Below are 15,251 nucleotides of genomic sequence, written 5' to 3' on the forward strand. Positions count from 1 at the left end.
AGAATCAAGCCTTCATAGTCCAGCGTAGTCAGCCTGTGACTGTGCAGTTCAGTTATGGCTGCTTTGTGTGGCACAGAGAGAGATTGCCGTGGTGCAGGAATACAAGGTACATCCCGCCCCAGCAGCGGGAGGGAGGAAGCAAGCCAGGAATGGCTGCTGGTCTTGGCTGGGTGTCCTATCCTGCAGCAAAGCTAAATCAGTGACACCCCAACATGGGAGCTGTTGCTGTTCAGTTGTTCTGAAAATCACTTCTCTGTGGTTGTCTGAGGTGGGCAATGTGTATTTTGTGGCGTTCAGGTGTATGAAGTTTGGTATGTCATCTGTAGGTAAGGAGGCTTTCGCTGTTCCTGTGTAATGTAATACATCTCCACACTGATCCCAGAAAACTTGCCCGGGTAGCTATAGCAGTGCTGTCAAAACTGAATGTAACGTGTCAGACCATGAGTTTCATGTTTGATATATGATGAAAAAGGTAAGCATTATTGGCTTTTGGAAACAAAGACAAGGTTGGAAGAAAAGGTGGAGGAAAATTTGATTATTAGCAGGTTCTGCCTTCCAAATACGAAATACATACCTTACCAGAAGGTAGCAGTGTTTGACTCAATAAATCTGACAAATCTTTTATGTATATGTATATGCACTTATTAGTCACTGCACAGTAGTGTTTGTACATTGGCCTCTGTGGAGCAATAACTGAGTGGTAAAAATAATATCTGTGTAAAACCATTTCCAGTGTAGCTAGAGTAGAACGTGGTCAAAAGACTTTAAAGTCCAGTACAGAAAGTGAGAGTTCATTTTGTAGTATGTGGAGATGGAGTTGGTGGACTTTGTAGCAGGTGCCTATGGAATGACTAAAATGGCCTTTAAGTTGCAATTTTTTTTTCTTCTCAGGAGATAATTTTAAAATGACAGGGTTTTTTTCCCCATTAAAATGTTGGCAGACTAACTGTCATAATGTTTCTATTACAACAGGGAGATAAAAGTGATTACACCTGTGGAAAACTTTAAGAGAAGGGTAATCTATAGAGTTAAGTTCGTTTGTCAGTCTGCCTTTTATAAGAACAATTTTGAGACTCCTTTCTGCAGCTTTCATCACATGCTGACAGTTGATTATTTCCTGATGATATTAGCTGTGAAATGTGGAGCTTCACTTTGTTTTATGGATGTTAATCTGTTTTGTTAGAAAGTCAGCATTAGAATCAAAATATTAAGTTAAACTATAGTTTAAAAAACCTGAGAAGTTTTTAACTATCATATAAAGTAAAGGTGCAGTGTTATTATAATTTTAGTAAAGAGAGCTAGGTCTTTAGAAATGGTGAGTTTTCCAGGAGTCTTCCATAGCATATTTAATTGTGGGGCTAAGAGAGTCATCACAGTGTTTATGAGAATTCCTGATTTAAATCTCAATTCAGGGGGATTCCTGGATGTCTAAAGCTGTTTGTTAACTTAGTACGGTCTAAATCTAAAATGAGGCCTTGGAGTGTTTTCCCAGGCTACCTCATTGAGACTTTTACAGTAAATTCTTAATTATTAGGCAGTGGGAGTTTAGATATCCTAGTTGCTGGAAAAACCTGTGTAACTTACGTATTATAAAATGTACTGGGAAGCATACAGCAAGTGTTCGGGGACAGTGTAGATGTACCTGAGTGTTCAGGGTTTTTTGTGGGGATGTGGGGTGGGGGGGGTGGCTTCTTGCTGGCTTTACCAGATGTTCACAGGATCCTGTTGAGCTTTTCAGATGTGTCTGTGTTCCCCAGTGCTCCAGCTTCTGAGTAATAGCAGCTGAAAATTTTGAAGTCTTAGGTTGGTGTCCAAATGGTAAATTTGAGTTCAAACAATTGTTGAAAGGTGCATCTTGATATATAATGTAGTGGAATATGACACGTACTTAAAACGTTATTTCCTAGCATTGCTGTAGGAATGTGCTCATGTGGAATATAGTGTTGTTATTCCTTTATGTTTGCATATAGGCCACATGATGAGTGACTGAAAATGGTTAATTATGGTTACAAAATTCTTACAAAATTTGACAATGTGGAAGACATAAAACAATTACACTTAGAAATGCCTTTTACTATTTGATTCTTAAATCAGAGGATGAAACAGTTTGCAAGAATGAATAATTATTGAATCTTGAATGAGCAGAATGAAGAATTAAATGCATTAGTTAAAGGCCTTAAAGCAGGGTGTATTTTTTTTGTGTAAGCAAGTCTCTTTTTTGTTGTGTGTTAGTGTGCTGCATGTTGTCTGCTCTGACCTACCCTAGAATTATTGCTTTAGTTATAACATTTCTTGCCTGAATTTGTTGCTTGAGTCAAGAAGTGATCAGAAGATGGTTGATTTTAACACTATGTATTTAATTTGCACCATATCAAATACTTGTTATTTTGAAAAGGTTGCTGCATCCTAGGAGTCTTACTTTTCTTTCTGTTTCATGTTGTAGTTCTGTGTGTTGCTTTTAGGATTTAAGAAGCACTACTCAGTGTTTATGAGTTGTAACTTAGTTACAGTATTTGAATGTGTGACTGTCATTGAGTACATTCAATGTTTTCTGGTTAAAAGTGTTTGCACTTCGGCATTCTAATGGTTCTCTCTTTATTACAGTGATAAACAGAGAAGTTGACCATGACAACCTTCCTGGAATTTATCCAGCAGAATGAGGACAGAGATGGGGTTAGGTTCAGCTGGAATGTTTGGCCTTCGAGTCGTCTTGAAGCCACAAGAATGGTAGTCCCAGTGGCTGCCCTCTTCACTCCATTGAAAGAAAGACCAGACTTGCCTCCTATTCAGTATGAGCCGGTTTTGTGCAGTAGGACCACATGTCGAGCTGTTCTGAATCCTTTATGGTAAACCTAATACATATGTTATGCCAATATTTTTCCTTACAAACAGTGTTTAGAATAGTGCCAGTTAAACTATGCAAAAGATCTGGTGTGTGGAAGTTCAGGTACTCCTCTCATGGATATATAGCTCAGACTTCTAGATCTTAGAACTTTCTGCACATAGATTTGCATATGTAACATATATACTTAAAACATAGCTTTCATTTAACTAGTCTTTTCAACATATTTAATTAATGGTGAGGTATGTTATTTTTTTTAGAACTACACATCTTGTGAGTTAGTATACTCCTGCATTTTGCCTCTGGAAAATAACTAGGGTAAAAAGTTACTATGCTATATCTTTTAAACTGTTGGGCCCTGGTATAGTTTAATTTCTAAGTAAAATGAACTATATTTATTACTGACCTTAGTTCATTTGTAGACCAAAGCAGGTTAGCTGGTTTCGTTTACCAAAACAGAAACTAAAAGGTGTGATAGATAGACAGATAAATAAACACATCAGAAACAGGCATGCGAGTAAGTTGAGTAAGTTTAGTTTGGAAGCAGAGGATGTGTTTCATATGTCATTCCACTCACAGAAGCATGGAAAATAAATGGAACAATTTCTAAGGTGGAGTTTGATAGGCATGGGAAAGGCACTGAGTGGTAGTGGGAGATTCTACATGGTGTAAAAGATCCTGTAGAACTCACTCAATTTTAGGAACGACTTGTTCCTGCTTGGGAGAAAAAGCGATTTCAACGCAGACGTAAAATTGTATTTCAGTATTAAATGGACACAGTGGCTGATTATACCAGAAGTCAGACTTGGTGGAAGCTCAGCTTTTTCAGAAGCATTATCTTTTATTGAGGGCTGGAAGAAAAATAATGGAAAGAGAAAGCTCTAAGGGTCAGACAGATCCCTAACATTACAGTGAACTGTGTATGTTTTTTCTGTCTCACGTATACAAGTCAAGACTGGATATTTCTTTTTTTTTTTTTTACGAGGTGTGTTTAGAGACTCAATTTGGGGGGACCTTTTGAGGTCTGTGTGGTGTAGTGTATTGGACTGGATAATCTGCAGCCTCTGAAATCAGTATAGATCATTTGATCTCAGTAGAGTTGTGTTGTGTTTACAGCATGCTGGGATTTGTCCAAAGATTTAATGATATTTTAAAGACTTTTGACCTTGTAGACAGGAGAAGATGTGATAACAAGAAACGTACATTAAAAACATCTAAAGTTTGCTTTCCCTTCAGATGTGAATAGGACTTTGTAAGACATCTGTATGGCATGAAGATACATTTTTTATTTTAACTATCTGAATACTAATAAAAATGTAGATAAAAGGAGGTAGGCTCATAAATTGAAAAAAGTTATTTTCACTGGAGAGCTAGCTGTTAAATTGGAATCTGTTTTTTTAGGGCATAATATGTATGCAGGATAGTCACAGACTCTGGCAGCTAGTAGGCATAGGCTGGGAAAGGAGAAAAACACAAAGATAGGGAGAATTAAAATTATTTCCCTAAAACTGTGCGGAAAGTCTCTATTAAAGGTGCTGAGTCAATGTATTTTTTAAAAATTAAAAGAAACTTATTCTAGGGTCAGTGGAGGAAAAAGAATTGTTCATGCTATATAAACTTTTCTTATTGTATTTTTATAGCCAAGTGGATTATCGAGCAAAACTCTGGGCTTGCAACTTTTGTTATCAGAGAAATCAGGTAAGAAAATGAAACATTCATGATACAGAGAATCTTTTTATAAGGTAAAAGTGAAAATCCTAATTTTTCAAGTTGTAGTTGCGGACTGAAATTGACAGCAAGACTATGAGTGTGCAGCTCTGTCTTCAGAGATTCATTGAGATTTTCTCATGACAGCAGTAATGAACACCTGTTGCAGAGGAAAGTAGTCCATTTGTATGTTTTGGTTTTGTAGAAGTTGCAATCTTTTGTTTATACTTAACTTTGTTGGTTTTATTTGCAGTTTCCTCCTACCTATGCTGGCATATCTGAAATGAATCAGCCAGCTGAACTTTTACCTCAGTTCTCCAGCATTGAGTATGTAGTACAGGTAAAATAATTAAATAAATTCTTTAACATTTATAAACTTGAAATATACAAAAAGAATTGATTTCAATTTTATTTCTTCACTGCGTCTTAATGACTGTGAGTCTATATGTGCTTGTTAGTAGATCGAACATATATGTTGTCAGTTGGAAATGGAAAACATAACTTTTTATAAGACCACAATGATGGCTAATAAGGCTGGTTTAAAAAAAAAAAAAAAAAAAAAAGAAAAAGACGTCTCTTCTGAAGGCTATATTTCTGTTAGGTCTGTTTCTTTACCAGGAGTTTACTTTGTGTTTGTGCCAGGAGTCTGCTTACTCCTGTTACTTGCTTGAATTATTTTAGTTCAAATTTGGCGGACTGTTGATTCATCTCTCACGAATCATTTGAATTTTAAGTTTGTAATTGAATGATTACAAGTTAGTTTTAGGGCTAGCTGGTTTAGAGAAAAGAACTAATACATACTCAGTTCAGGTGTTTGAATTTTAATATCCACCCTTTTTTAGTGTAGAAGTTACTTGAATAGAAATAAAAAATGGACCTACAACCCAAAATTGCAAATATTTGCAATTGCAAATTTGTAATCTCTGAATTCCATTTTAGATTATTAAAATTTGTAAGACTTCAGTAAGGCGTTTAGATTATGGAAAGAAGAGGGAAGACTGACCAGAATCTCTACTTTTTGTCAACTCTTGTAACGCAAAGTTAAAGAGGATATTTGCTTACAGTACAGCAAAATTACTTTAGAAAGAATAAAAAGAACTGATGATCTCTAGAGTAAAATTATGAGGTGAAATTACACAGAATGTTATCAGGTTGGAATATTTTATAATTGTGACGGTTATGTTCACTTGGAACAATAAAAGCTCATTAATTATTAAAAGCTTAATTGGCACATGCTTCAAAATTATCATGACATCCTGAAAGGATTTTTCTTTTCTTCTGTAGTAAGCATTTAATTTTTGTGCAGAGTTCGTTATGGTAGGGGTTTCATTCCCCTTTAGGCCCAGGTACTTATTACTAGTTGAGAGTGAGGTAAGTTAGATGAAATGTGGACAATATTGGTATGATTAAAATTAAAACTTTTACAAAATGTACTTTATTTGTTCATTTTTGATGCTGTAAATATTGCAAGATCTATTTTCATGGGATTATGTTTGTGTTTCTTAAAGCGTGGTCCTCAGATGCCTCTGATATTTCTTTATGTTGTGGACACATGCATGGAAGATGAAGACTTGCAAGCTCTGAAGGAATCCATGCAAATGTCGCTTAGTCTCTTGCCACCAACTGCGTTAGTAGGTCTCATTACCTTTGGCCGAATGGTGCAAGTTCATGAGCTTGGCTGTGAAGGAATTTCCAAAAGTTATGTCTTCAGAGGAACAAAGGACCTGTCTGCAAAACAGCTGCAGGTAATGCACAAAAGCAAACAAAAAAGAAATCGTCAAGATGATGGTGAAGAAGAAATTCAGATAGTCTGTAAACAAATTTTGTAATAAATTCTTATTTATTTGACTACAGGAAATGCTGGGGCTTACGAAAGTAGCAGTTTCACAAGTTGGTCGGGGTCCTCAAGTGCAGCAGCCACCACCTTCTAACAGGTAGTATGCTTAAAACATCTAAAAAATGCACCTTGACTACACTGATTTACTGGAGAACTTAACGTTTTATGACAATGAGAGCAATGAAGTGACAGTTGAACCTTTTGATCAGGCACAAACTTTCTAGGAGACTAATGGTTACAGCCTGTTTCTTTCCTACAGTTTGTACTAGGAAGAAAAGACTTAATGGGTGATAGTAAAATCATCTGGATGATGCTTTGGAAATGTTCTGAGAATATTATATAGGCATATTATAGATATATAAATAATGATGCTTCTGTTGGTTGGTATGCTGGAAAGTGTTAATAGCTGCTTTAGTGCACCTTTCTTATGTGAATATCCAGTTTTGCCTCCCTTTTTCTCCCTCTTCACTCCTCTCCCCTCCCCTTCTGTCTGTCATTTGGAAATTGTGGCTTGGTGTTTGATTCTCCTGTGTATCTCACTGTGACATAGAAGAAATTGATGAAATGATAAAAAAGAGAGACAGTTTTGCAGTTTCTACCTTCCAATAAAGAGCTGCAATTTGTAGACAGCCTGTATCAGAGAGCATGAAAAATTCTTTAAATATTAATGTTTCTTATGATCTTTGATTTTCACTGAAGTAGTGAAACTCGAGTTTCTTTTTGAAATTCCTAGCTCTTCATCTGCAGTGCTCTTTTGACTTGATAGGGTTCTTTCTGGATAGTGGTGACATCTCTAAATTAGCAAGTTTTTGTTTTACAAACAGTTAGCTGAACAACTTAAGCTGAGTGTGGTGTGTATGTAGTAATACCAAAGTGTGTTACCTTGGTGAGGTGGAGACATTCCTCTGAATCCAGACTGGAATCTAGAATTAGACAGTACTAGGATATGTCTAATATATTGCTAGTGAGCAACTGATTAAATTTTTGTTTAACAACTTGAATCTAAACTAATTCCATGTATTTGTTCACAGATTTTTGCAACCAGTGCAGAAAATTGATATGAATCTTACTGATCTTTTGGGTGAACTGCAACGGGATCCTTGGCCTGTTCCACAGGGAAAACGGCCCTTACGTTCTTCCGGAGTGGCTCTTTCCATAGCTGTAGGGCTCCTTGAGGTAATAGCTTTAATTACAGTTGTGCTAATATGTAAATAGATCATCTTGTTGCAGAAAAGCTGCCACAATCAATATATTGAAACCCTAGTGATGCATATTAGATTTATATGATGATTCTGATGGATATAATTCCTTTCATATGCAGAGTATTCGTAGGCGTTTACACGTTTCAGTGAGGCAAAATTGAGACTTTGAATTAACAGTGGGTTTAAGTTTTCAGAGGTAAAAAGTATAGTTGTTGTTAGAATCCTATCAACGTGATAAATACCTGCATAGCTGTTTCTTTTGTTCAATTTGTAGGAAGACGCGATGGGTTTTTTTTTTTTGTCTTTTATTTCCTGCAGTGCACTTTTCCTAATACTGGCGCACGTATAATGATGTTCATTGGAGGACCAGCTACACAAGGACCTGGCATGGTTGTAGGGGATGAGTTGAAGTTACCTATAAGATCATGGCATGATATTGAAAAAGACAATGCTAAATATGTTAAAAAGGGTACTAAGGTAAGAGATGATCATGGGTGATACTTAAGCATCTTGCCAGTAAGTAGTTGTTACATTGTTTGGCACTGTAAAATACTGTCAGTAGTAGCAAATATAAAAAGAGGTGGGAATTGTGTGGTTTTATTTACCTGTCTCTGAATAGTAGGATGTCTTCAGGAATTCCTTCAGAAATTTCAGTGTATTGAGTTAGGACTTTGTCTAACAACATTAACGTTCTTTCAAGTGTTTCCCTGGTTTAAGTCAGAGAAGATTCATAGGACTGAATGATATATCTAGAGTAAGGCTTCTGCTTCTAAGATAGCTGCTCAAAACTGTCTCTGTAGTTGGGGGAGGGTTAGGCAGTAGAGTTTAGGCATAGTTTGTTTTATCCTAAATGTAAATTTGGACAGATGAACTGCATCCAAATCTTGTTGAATTAATCTTAACTCATTATAATGTGAGCTTAACTGATTAGCTCAGTTGCAGGTGTCTGTTGTTATAGACACCTGAGATTAGAAAGGTAAATTCAATTCAGTGTGTTGGATCTAGTACTTAATGCAAAACTTAAAAAGAAAAGATCAAGGTCATTTTTCTAGTTTAAATAGCAACCACTGTCTGTGAGTCAGGTTCTCAGCTGATCAGAAAAAAACACAGGTGTTGAAAAAAAACCACTCTTAATTTTAACTTCAGGAAAAAACATTCTTTTAGCTTGTATTAGAATATGTCATGAATAAAGTTTGGTAATGTCTTAGAAAAATGTTGGGAGTTTAGGATTTAATATGAAGATGAGGAGAGTTCATGTCATAAATTACTATGAACTGTATTTTCATCTTGGATTTAGCATTTTGAAGCCCTGGCTAATCGGGCTGCAACAAATGGTCATGTTATTGACATATATGCATGTGCATTGGATCAGACTGGTCTCCTGGAGATGAAGTGTTGCCCCAACTACACTGGGTATGTGCCTGTTCATTTTTAAGTTGTTTAACACGATGCACTCACCAAAAACATTCTGTTACTTTAAAACAAAACAAAAAACCCCACAAACCTACTCTGATATACTGTGATGGTTGCATTTGTACCAGAATTTTGGAATTTTTGAGCCTCTGGCAAATTCATCACCATAATTCTGCATTTGATCAGAAAGGGATTTGCTGTTTGATTTTTTTTTTTTTCTGTATGATCTGTTTGAGGCTTAAATAACATGTATATCTTCTAAACAGGCAATTTATCCTATGTACTGCTGGTATTCTTCTTTTTCAGTGTGCGTATATGTAAGCTGCAGGTTTCAGTAAAGATAAGGACTTGTCATCCTTCTTTTTCATGCTCTTGAGTAGTACAGAACCCTGTGTTATTCCTTCTGTCTTGTTTATGCCCTTCTTCTATACACTGTTGTTCATAAGTTCAGCTGCTGTCTTCTGCCTCTGTCCAGTTCTGCATTTTGCACATGGTCTTCTATTCCCTCCAGCTTGTCTTGCCATCAGGTCATTTTAACAAGATCAAAGCAAGTTCTAGTCTTTCTCATGAAGCTGATCCCTTGTTTCCTGTCACTGTGGATGACACCCTCACCCTTCCTCTCATGCAGATCTGCAGTCTGGGATAACTTTTGACTCTTGCTTGTGTGTTAGGTACCTCATTAATTTAGTAAATCCTGCCAGTTCTTCCTCCATATTTTTTTCAAAGACTGTATTTTCTTTTTATTTGTCTTTCTGAAAGTCTTTTCTACACTCGTAATATTTAATCTTTGCTAGTATAGCCACCTGCTTTACATACCATTTGATTTTTAGGTTAGACTTCTGTATTCAGTCTGGATTCTTCTGTCAGGCTCATTTTTCTTGCTTGTTAGCTGTGTCCATACCAACTGTGGGTAAAATTAAATGAAGCATCTTTGCTTATCAGTCTAATAACTGGTAGATCTGTGGGTAACAGGCCACCTTAGTTGCCTGTCAAAACCTTCGTATGACGGAGGATCCTATGCACATGCTATGTATCTAGGGATACCAAGAAGACTGAAAGATGCAGCCGCAGGCTGTGATGAGCATATGCTGCTGAGTTTCAGGGCATCTTGGCCATGCTAGTCACTCCTGGGCTACTTCTTTTCAGAGGTGTGTTTGTATACCTTTAGCACAGGAGTTTCCATTGCTTAGGATTTTTAAGTTTATGACTTTACGGGCACATTTGATTCCTATTCCTTTTCTGCATCAAACTCAGGCTGTATTTTTCTGTATACTACAGTGTAATTTTGCTCTTTCTCTCTGCTCTTGTGACTCACCTTACCCTGTTTCTACTCTTCTAGCAAAAGTAGCTTTAATGTATAGTTTGTCCATTTCTCGTAGAGCTGTTCCTATTTTCTACTTGGTTACATCCTTCACACAGGGAGGGATTTCTGGTTCTGCCTGTGTCTGTTGTCTTCTGTCTTCAAGTATCTACCTGAAAATTTCCATAACTACTTTCAGGTGTAATGTTTGACCTACTAACATATTCTACTAATGTGATCTAGTTAATATTTTTGATGAATAACAATAACATCTCCCGCTACTATTTGCTAAATGCAGTTTGTTATATTTCATGATGAGAGCCGACAGTTGCAGTTACATCCACAGAATATTCATAAGTATAAAAACAAATCATGCTTCTTGAGCGTAGATTTAGGCTTGAAATAATGAGTGAACTACACAAAATGGCGTGGTAATAGGTTTGGAATATTGAATTATTAGAAGTAGTTAACTGACTTTGCTTGTCAAGGTTGTGAGACATTTGTAGCATTCAAGTCCAGTATGGTATTTTCCCAGTGAAATATTTTACTATATTTTATATAATCACAGTGACCTTAAGGTGCTGATTGGGTAAGGACCTCACAAAATTCATCCCTAACATTGTAGCAAAACATTAATTTAGTGATAGTCCATTTTAAGAAGCCAAAAATGTGCCTCACCATGAACTGTCATGAGTTTTAGCTATAAGCTATATAAATCCCATGTGCTAAATTATTACATAACAAGTAATCTGTTTTAACTTGAGGGTTTTGTTTGTTCTTTTTGCTGTTGTTGTCTAGAGGCTACATGGTAATGGGAGACTCTTTCAATACATCTTTATTCAAGCAAACCTTTCAGAGAGTATTCACAAAAGATATGCAAGGACAATTTAAAATGGGATTTGGTGGCACATTAGAAATAAAGGTAAGAATAAAAAATACAATGTGTTATTAAAACACTGGAATAGGATGGCTAAGAACTGTGGAATCTCTGCCCTTTAAGGAGTTTTTAGTATGCTAAACAGATGTGTCAGAGTTGGCTTGGACGTGACTGTTACTGCCTAGCTGTCTTTTTGCAGCTTTGTGATTCTGTAAATGTGAGTTAGGTATAATGTTAATTCCTTCTTACCCTGCATTTAGTGACAGCTAAAAGGGAGACTGAACTAAAATTAATGTTTCTCTTAGAAACTCACAATGCTGTGTGCGTAGATTTTGGTATCAGCAGCGAGTGTTTCTTGGTTTTAGGTCCAGGTTCCCCACATAGTCCAGGACAGCTTTCCTGTCACTTTCCATCCTTATCAGAATCCACTCTGGCACTTTAACAGTGTTCCTTTTCACCTCCAGTTTTGTGAGAAGCTTAGAGCTGAATGTGCTGTATGTTCAAGTATGGTCTTCTGTGATGTTTCTCACAAAGTATTACAGTCCTGCCTTGTAGAAGAATATGGAGCTATTTTCTTATTTAGTAAAATTCTGTTTAAGTTTTTGCTACCAGGACAAATAATTGAACGCTCTTTTTTCATGTACATATTCTTGTGAATTTTGTTGGAATATCCTGGAAAATGCACAAAGGGATCCCCAGTTCTAGAGGAATGTACAAATCACTTCAAAATTACATTGGAAGAATGTTAATAACTGGATTTCGCTTTTAGCTAAATATGCTTAGGAGATAGAGAGTATAAATTCAGTGTGAAGTATTTATCTCACCAGTCTTCAGTTTTAATCTACTTTTGTGAATATTTTAATTACTTTGATAGAAAACAGACATTATTCAGTATACTTTTTAGGTTCACAGGTTTATAAAAGACAGCAGCTTTTCTCCATGTTTTAATTCATGTTCATGCTGTTGTTCTGGATGTACTAATTGGTACAGCAAACATACATAATTAAGTGTAGAAAGTGAGCACATGAAAAATTTCTCTAAATGTATCAAGCATTGTTATATGTGTAACCTTTCTTAAAGGTATCAAGAGTCTAAATTGCATTAACGTTTTAATGAACTAATGATAAAATAAGACTGAGGTCTTTTTAGTGTGGTGTATTAATCTGTGTTTTTCTTCTAAATACGAAGACTTCAAGAGAAGTTAAGATCTCTGGAGCAATTGGACCCTGTGTCTCTCTGAACTCTAAAGGACCTTGTGTCTCAGAAAATGTGAGTTAACTTTGCTGAAAATTAAGGTAATATCATACTATCAAAAAAGAGGATTTAGGATTTCTGGATATGAAGAGAGGCTGAAACGTTTCCATACATGGAACGAAGAGTGTTTACTTTTTTTACCAATTTTAAATTAAATACATGCAAGTGCTGTTTTTTGGATAACCTCCTGTTCACTACTAGATTAGATTCAAGCTATATTAGACTTTGCAGACCCCTTGTTGCTTGGTTAGGTTTGTCCACTGAGTGGTTGCTTTAAAATTATCCCAGAGAAGTTATATGCTGGCAAAGCAAGAAACCAAGTGGAAAGTGAATTGGCATGCTTTATCATTAAAATCAGAGCTATGTCCTTTTATCCAAACAGAGAACTATGAAAATACTTTATTTAGAAAGACAGAGAGAAGAGGGGGACACAAGACCATGGGAACATCCCCTTTATCTTGACCCTGTCTTTCTATTTGCATAGCTGTTTCACCAAAGGCACGTTTAATAATTGATTAGAATATCCAACTATTACGGGCTCCTGAAGTAACTCCTTTGAATTAACATCAAACTTAAACCGTCACCATTTTCTTATAATATTATTACAGTTTAATTTGGCACTTGATTACTAATCAAAACCAATTTTTGCAAGTAGCCAATATGTCTTAAATTTGTAAAGTCTCACTTTTCTTCCTAACAATCTAAGTAACAGAGCACTTTCCAGTATGAAAGTTCTTACAAATGGCCTGCTTTAATCAAGCATTTTTCATGCCTAAATTTTCCTTGTATTATGGCATCTTTGTGAACTAAAAATCTCAATTTAATCAGCATTTTTTTTCTTTTTTTTTTTTCTTAGTGGTCTGGTGCAAATTTTATTTTATCACCTGAATGATTGCATGTACTGCAAATTAAAAACGCAAAAAGCAATTAAATATACATCTCCTTATTTAAGCTGCATATTTAAGTCATAGGAGGCAATAGAAAATGTCATTGTGAATTAATGTCTGTTTGTCTGTTGTCTTGCAGTTATATAGTGATTAATTTCTATTCAAAAAATCTTTTTGTTGAAATTGTCTGAATTAAAATTTTTGAGGTAAAACATATGAATAAAATATAGATGTGTGCAGCTCATTGCAAGTGGTAACTGGACAGTTAATCTAGCTGTAATGGTTGTAACGGTGAACACAAGCACAGTGACAATATTGCCAGTATAATTTTCCTTGAATGTTTTGTTTGGTTTCACTGGGTGCATTATGGATGACAGATTATTTTAATTGGTTTCTCTGGGTATTTATGTTGTTTGGATGACAAAAAGGAATTGTGTCTTGAAATGTATCACTGTCTGTGTACAGTTACCTTGTTAGTTACTAGAGGCTACGTAATATATACTGTGTAAGATATCTACTTGAAGTTTTACTGGTGTACCTTAGAAGGACCATTCCACTTACATGTGCTTCTTTTCTCCTCTCTTGGGACTGTTTAAGCAAAGTCTAGTACTTTTTCCTGTTTCTGGCTTGCTTTTTACATTTTTCTAATTCCATCTCCTTGTCTTTCGAATGTTTTAATCTTTTACAACCATCTCCTTTTTTATTTTTCCTGTATCTGACACTGCAGTTGTTTTGCAAGAGTGTTTGTCTGAGATGCTGAGGGTGAGCGGGGAGAAAACCTGGGACAGAGTAGTCATAAACAATTCCCTATAATGGCCAGATGTACTTCACACAGGAAGGTAATATTTCTGATTTTTAAAAGTATTACAAAATCTTTCTACAGGAGATTGGAACAGGAGGTACTTGTCAGTGGAAGATTTGTGGACTTAATCCTACTACAACACTTGCACTGTACTTTGAGGTGGTCAACCAGGTAGTAAATATTTGTGTACTTTTCTACTAAACACAATAATTCTATTTTATATGACTGATGAAGCCTATATTTTTGTGTGGTTCCTTCAGACACAGTAGCAGGGATACAAATGATATTGCCATTTTGTGTTGTCAGAGTTTAGAGATGGAAACTAACAGTTTAATGATCAACTAATCTTCTTATTGAATATGATAATGAGAATCAAAGAGCTCTACAAATTTTGCATGGAATTCGTAATCTAAATCAAATTTTTCTTATCAGTGTTACTTATTAAAATGTATTTCAGTTGTAATACATGTAAATACTGTAATCTGTATGTTTAAAAGTGCTTTTCAGTGTTTCTCTGATGTTTCAGTTACAGGGTAGTTTGTTACATTTTAATTTATGCTTTAATTGCTCAGTGTTTGCAAGTAAAGATTGGCTTCATTTAAATGGCTCAGGGGTGTATAGCCTGGTTTCTTGTCTCCCTGAGGGGAGACTAGGAAAGAGGACGAAAACGTGACAGGCAAATGTGCTGCTTCCTTCCAGTACTTTCCCTTCTTCCAAATATTTGAAGCTCAGGAACTATGTGAGTTGACTGTAGTTTCTATATATTTAGTATGCTATATTGCATACTTTATAGCCTGTGCAAAGGTTTGAAAACTTGAACTTGCCATAGCGATTTTTTTGCATGTTTATTTTGGTCTCATTTTATTACTAGCTCTAAAACTGGTCTGGTCATGGTGTTGTAATAGTTGATTTCAATTATACTTCTCTTTTGGAATTACCTTGTTAGCAGCACATAAACCTGTATTTCTACTGACCAGAGTTTTGAAATTTCAGTTTACACCTGGATTCCAGTCTTTATGTTCTGATGGCACTTTCTGGGATTCATTAATAAACATTTTAGAGTAGTATTGGTTTTGTTGCCCTGTAATTCTAGTGGATCATGCTGAAGTGCTGAATGAGTTCTTCACCTC

At 35.7% G+C, this 15,251-nt stretch overlaps 1 protein-coding gene across 1 annotated transcript; it reads left to right on the plus strand.

Moving 5' to 3' along the window:
• The first annotated feature begins 2,620 nt into the window (after positions 1-2,620).
• LOC104457586 (protein transport protein Sec23A) lies at positions 2,621-14,292 on the plus strand. Its single transcript, XM_010083558.1, has 11 exons — positions 2,621-2,846; positions 4,483-4,540; positions 4,803-4,889; positions 6,058-6,294; positions 6,404-6,483; positions 7,418-7,562; positions 7,907-8,065; positions 8,886-9,001; positions 11,100-11,223; positions 12,367-12,451; positions 14,206-14,292. Exons 1-11 carry the CDS (start codon positions 2,626-2,628, stop codon positions 14,247-14,249), a joined length of 1,356 nt encoding a protein of 451 aa, XP_010081860.1. The 5' UTR covers positions 2,621-2,625; the 3' UTR covers positions 14,250-14,292.
• Positions 14,293-15,251: the final 959 nt, after the last annotated feature.

Source organism: Pterocles gutturalis, unplaced genomic scaffold (genome assembly GCF_000699245.1).
Source record: "Pterocles gutturalis isolate BGI_N339 unplaced genomic scaffold, ASM69924v1 Scaffold54010, whole genome shotgun sequence".
Lineage (NCBI taxonomy): Eukaryota > Metazoa > Chordata > Aves > Pterocliformes > Pteroclidae > Pterocles > Pterocles gutturalis.

Bases quoted from the DNA above. Each gene is read 5' to 3' on its own strand.
- LOC104457586 (XM_010083558.1), top strand. From the start codon at position 2,626: ATGACAACCTTCCTGGAATTTATCCAGCAGAATGAGGACAGAGATGGG. The intron at 2,847-4,482 runs GTAAACCTAATA...GTATTTTTATAG, and splicing joins GCTGTTCTGAATCCTTTATG to CCAAGTGGATTATCGAGCAA. The intron at 4,541-4,802 runs GTAAGAAAATGA...TTTTATTTGCAG, and splicing joins TTTGTTATCAGAGAAATCAG to TTTCCTCCTACCTATGCTGG.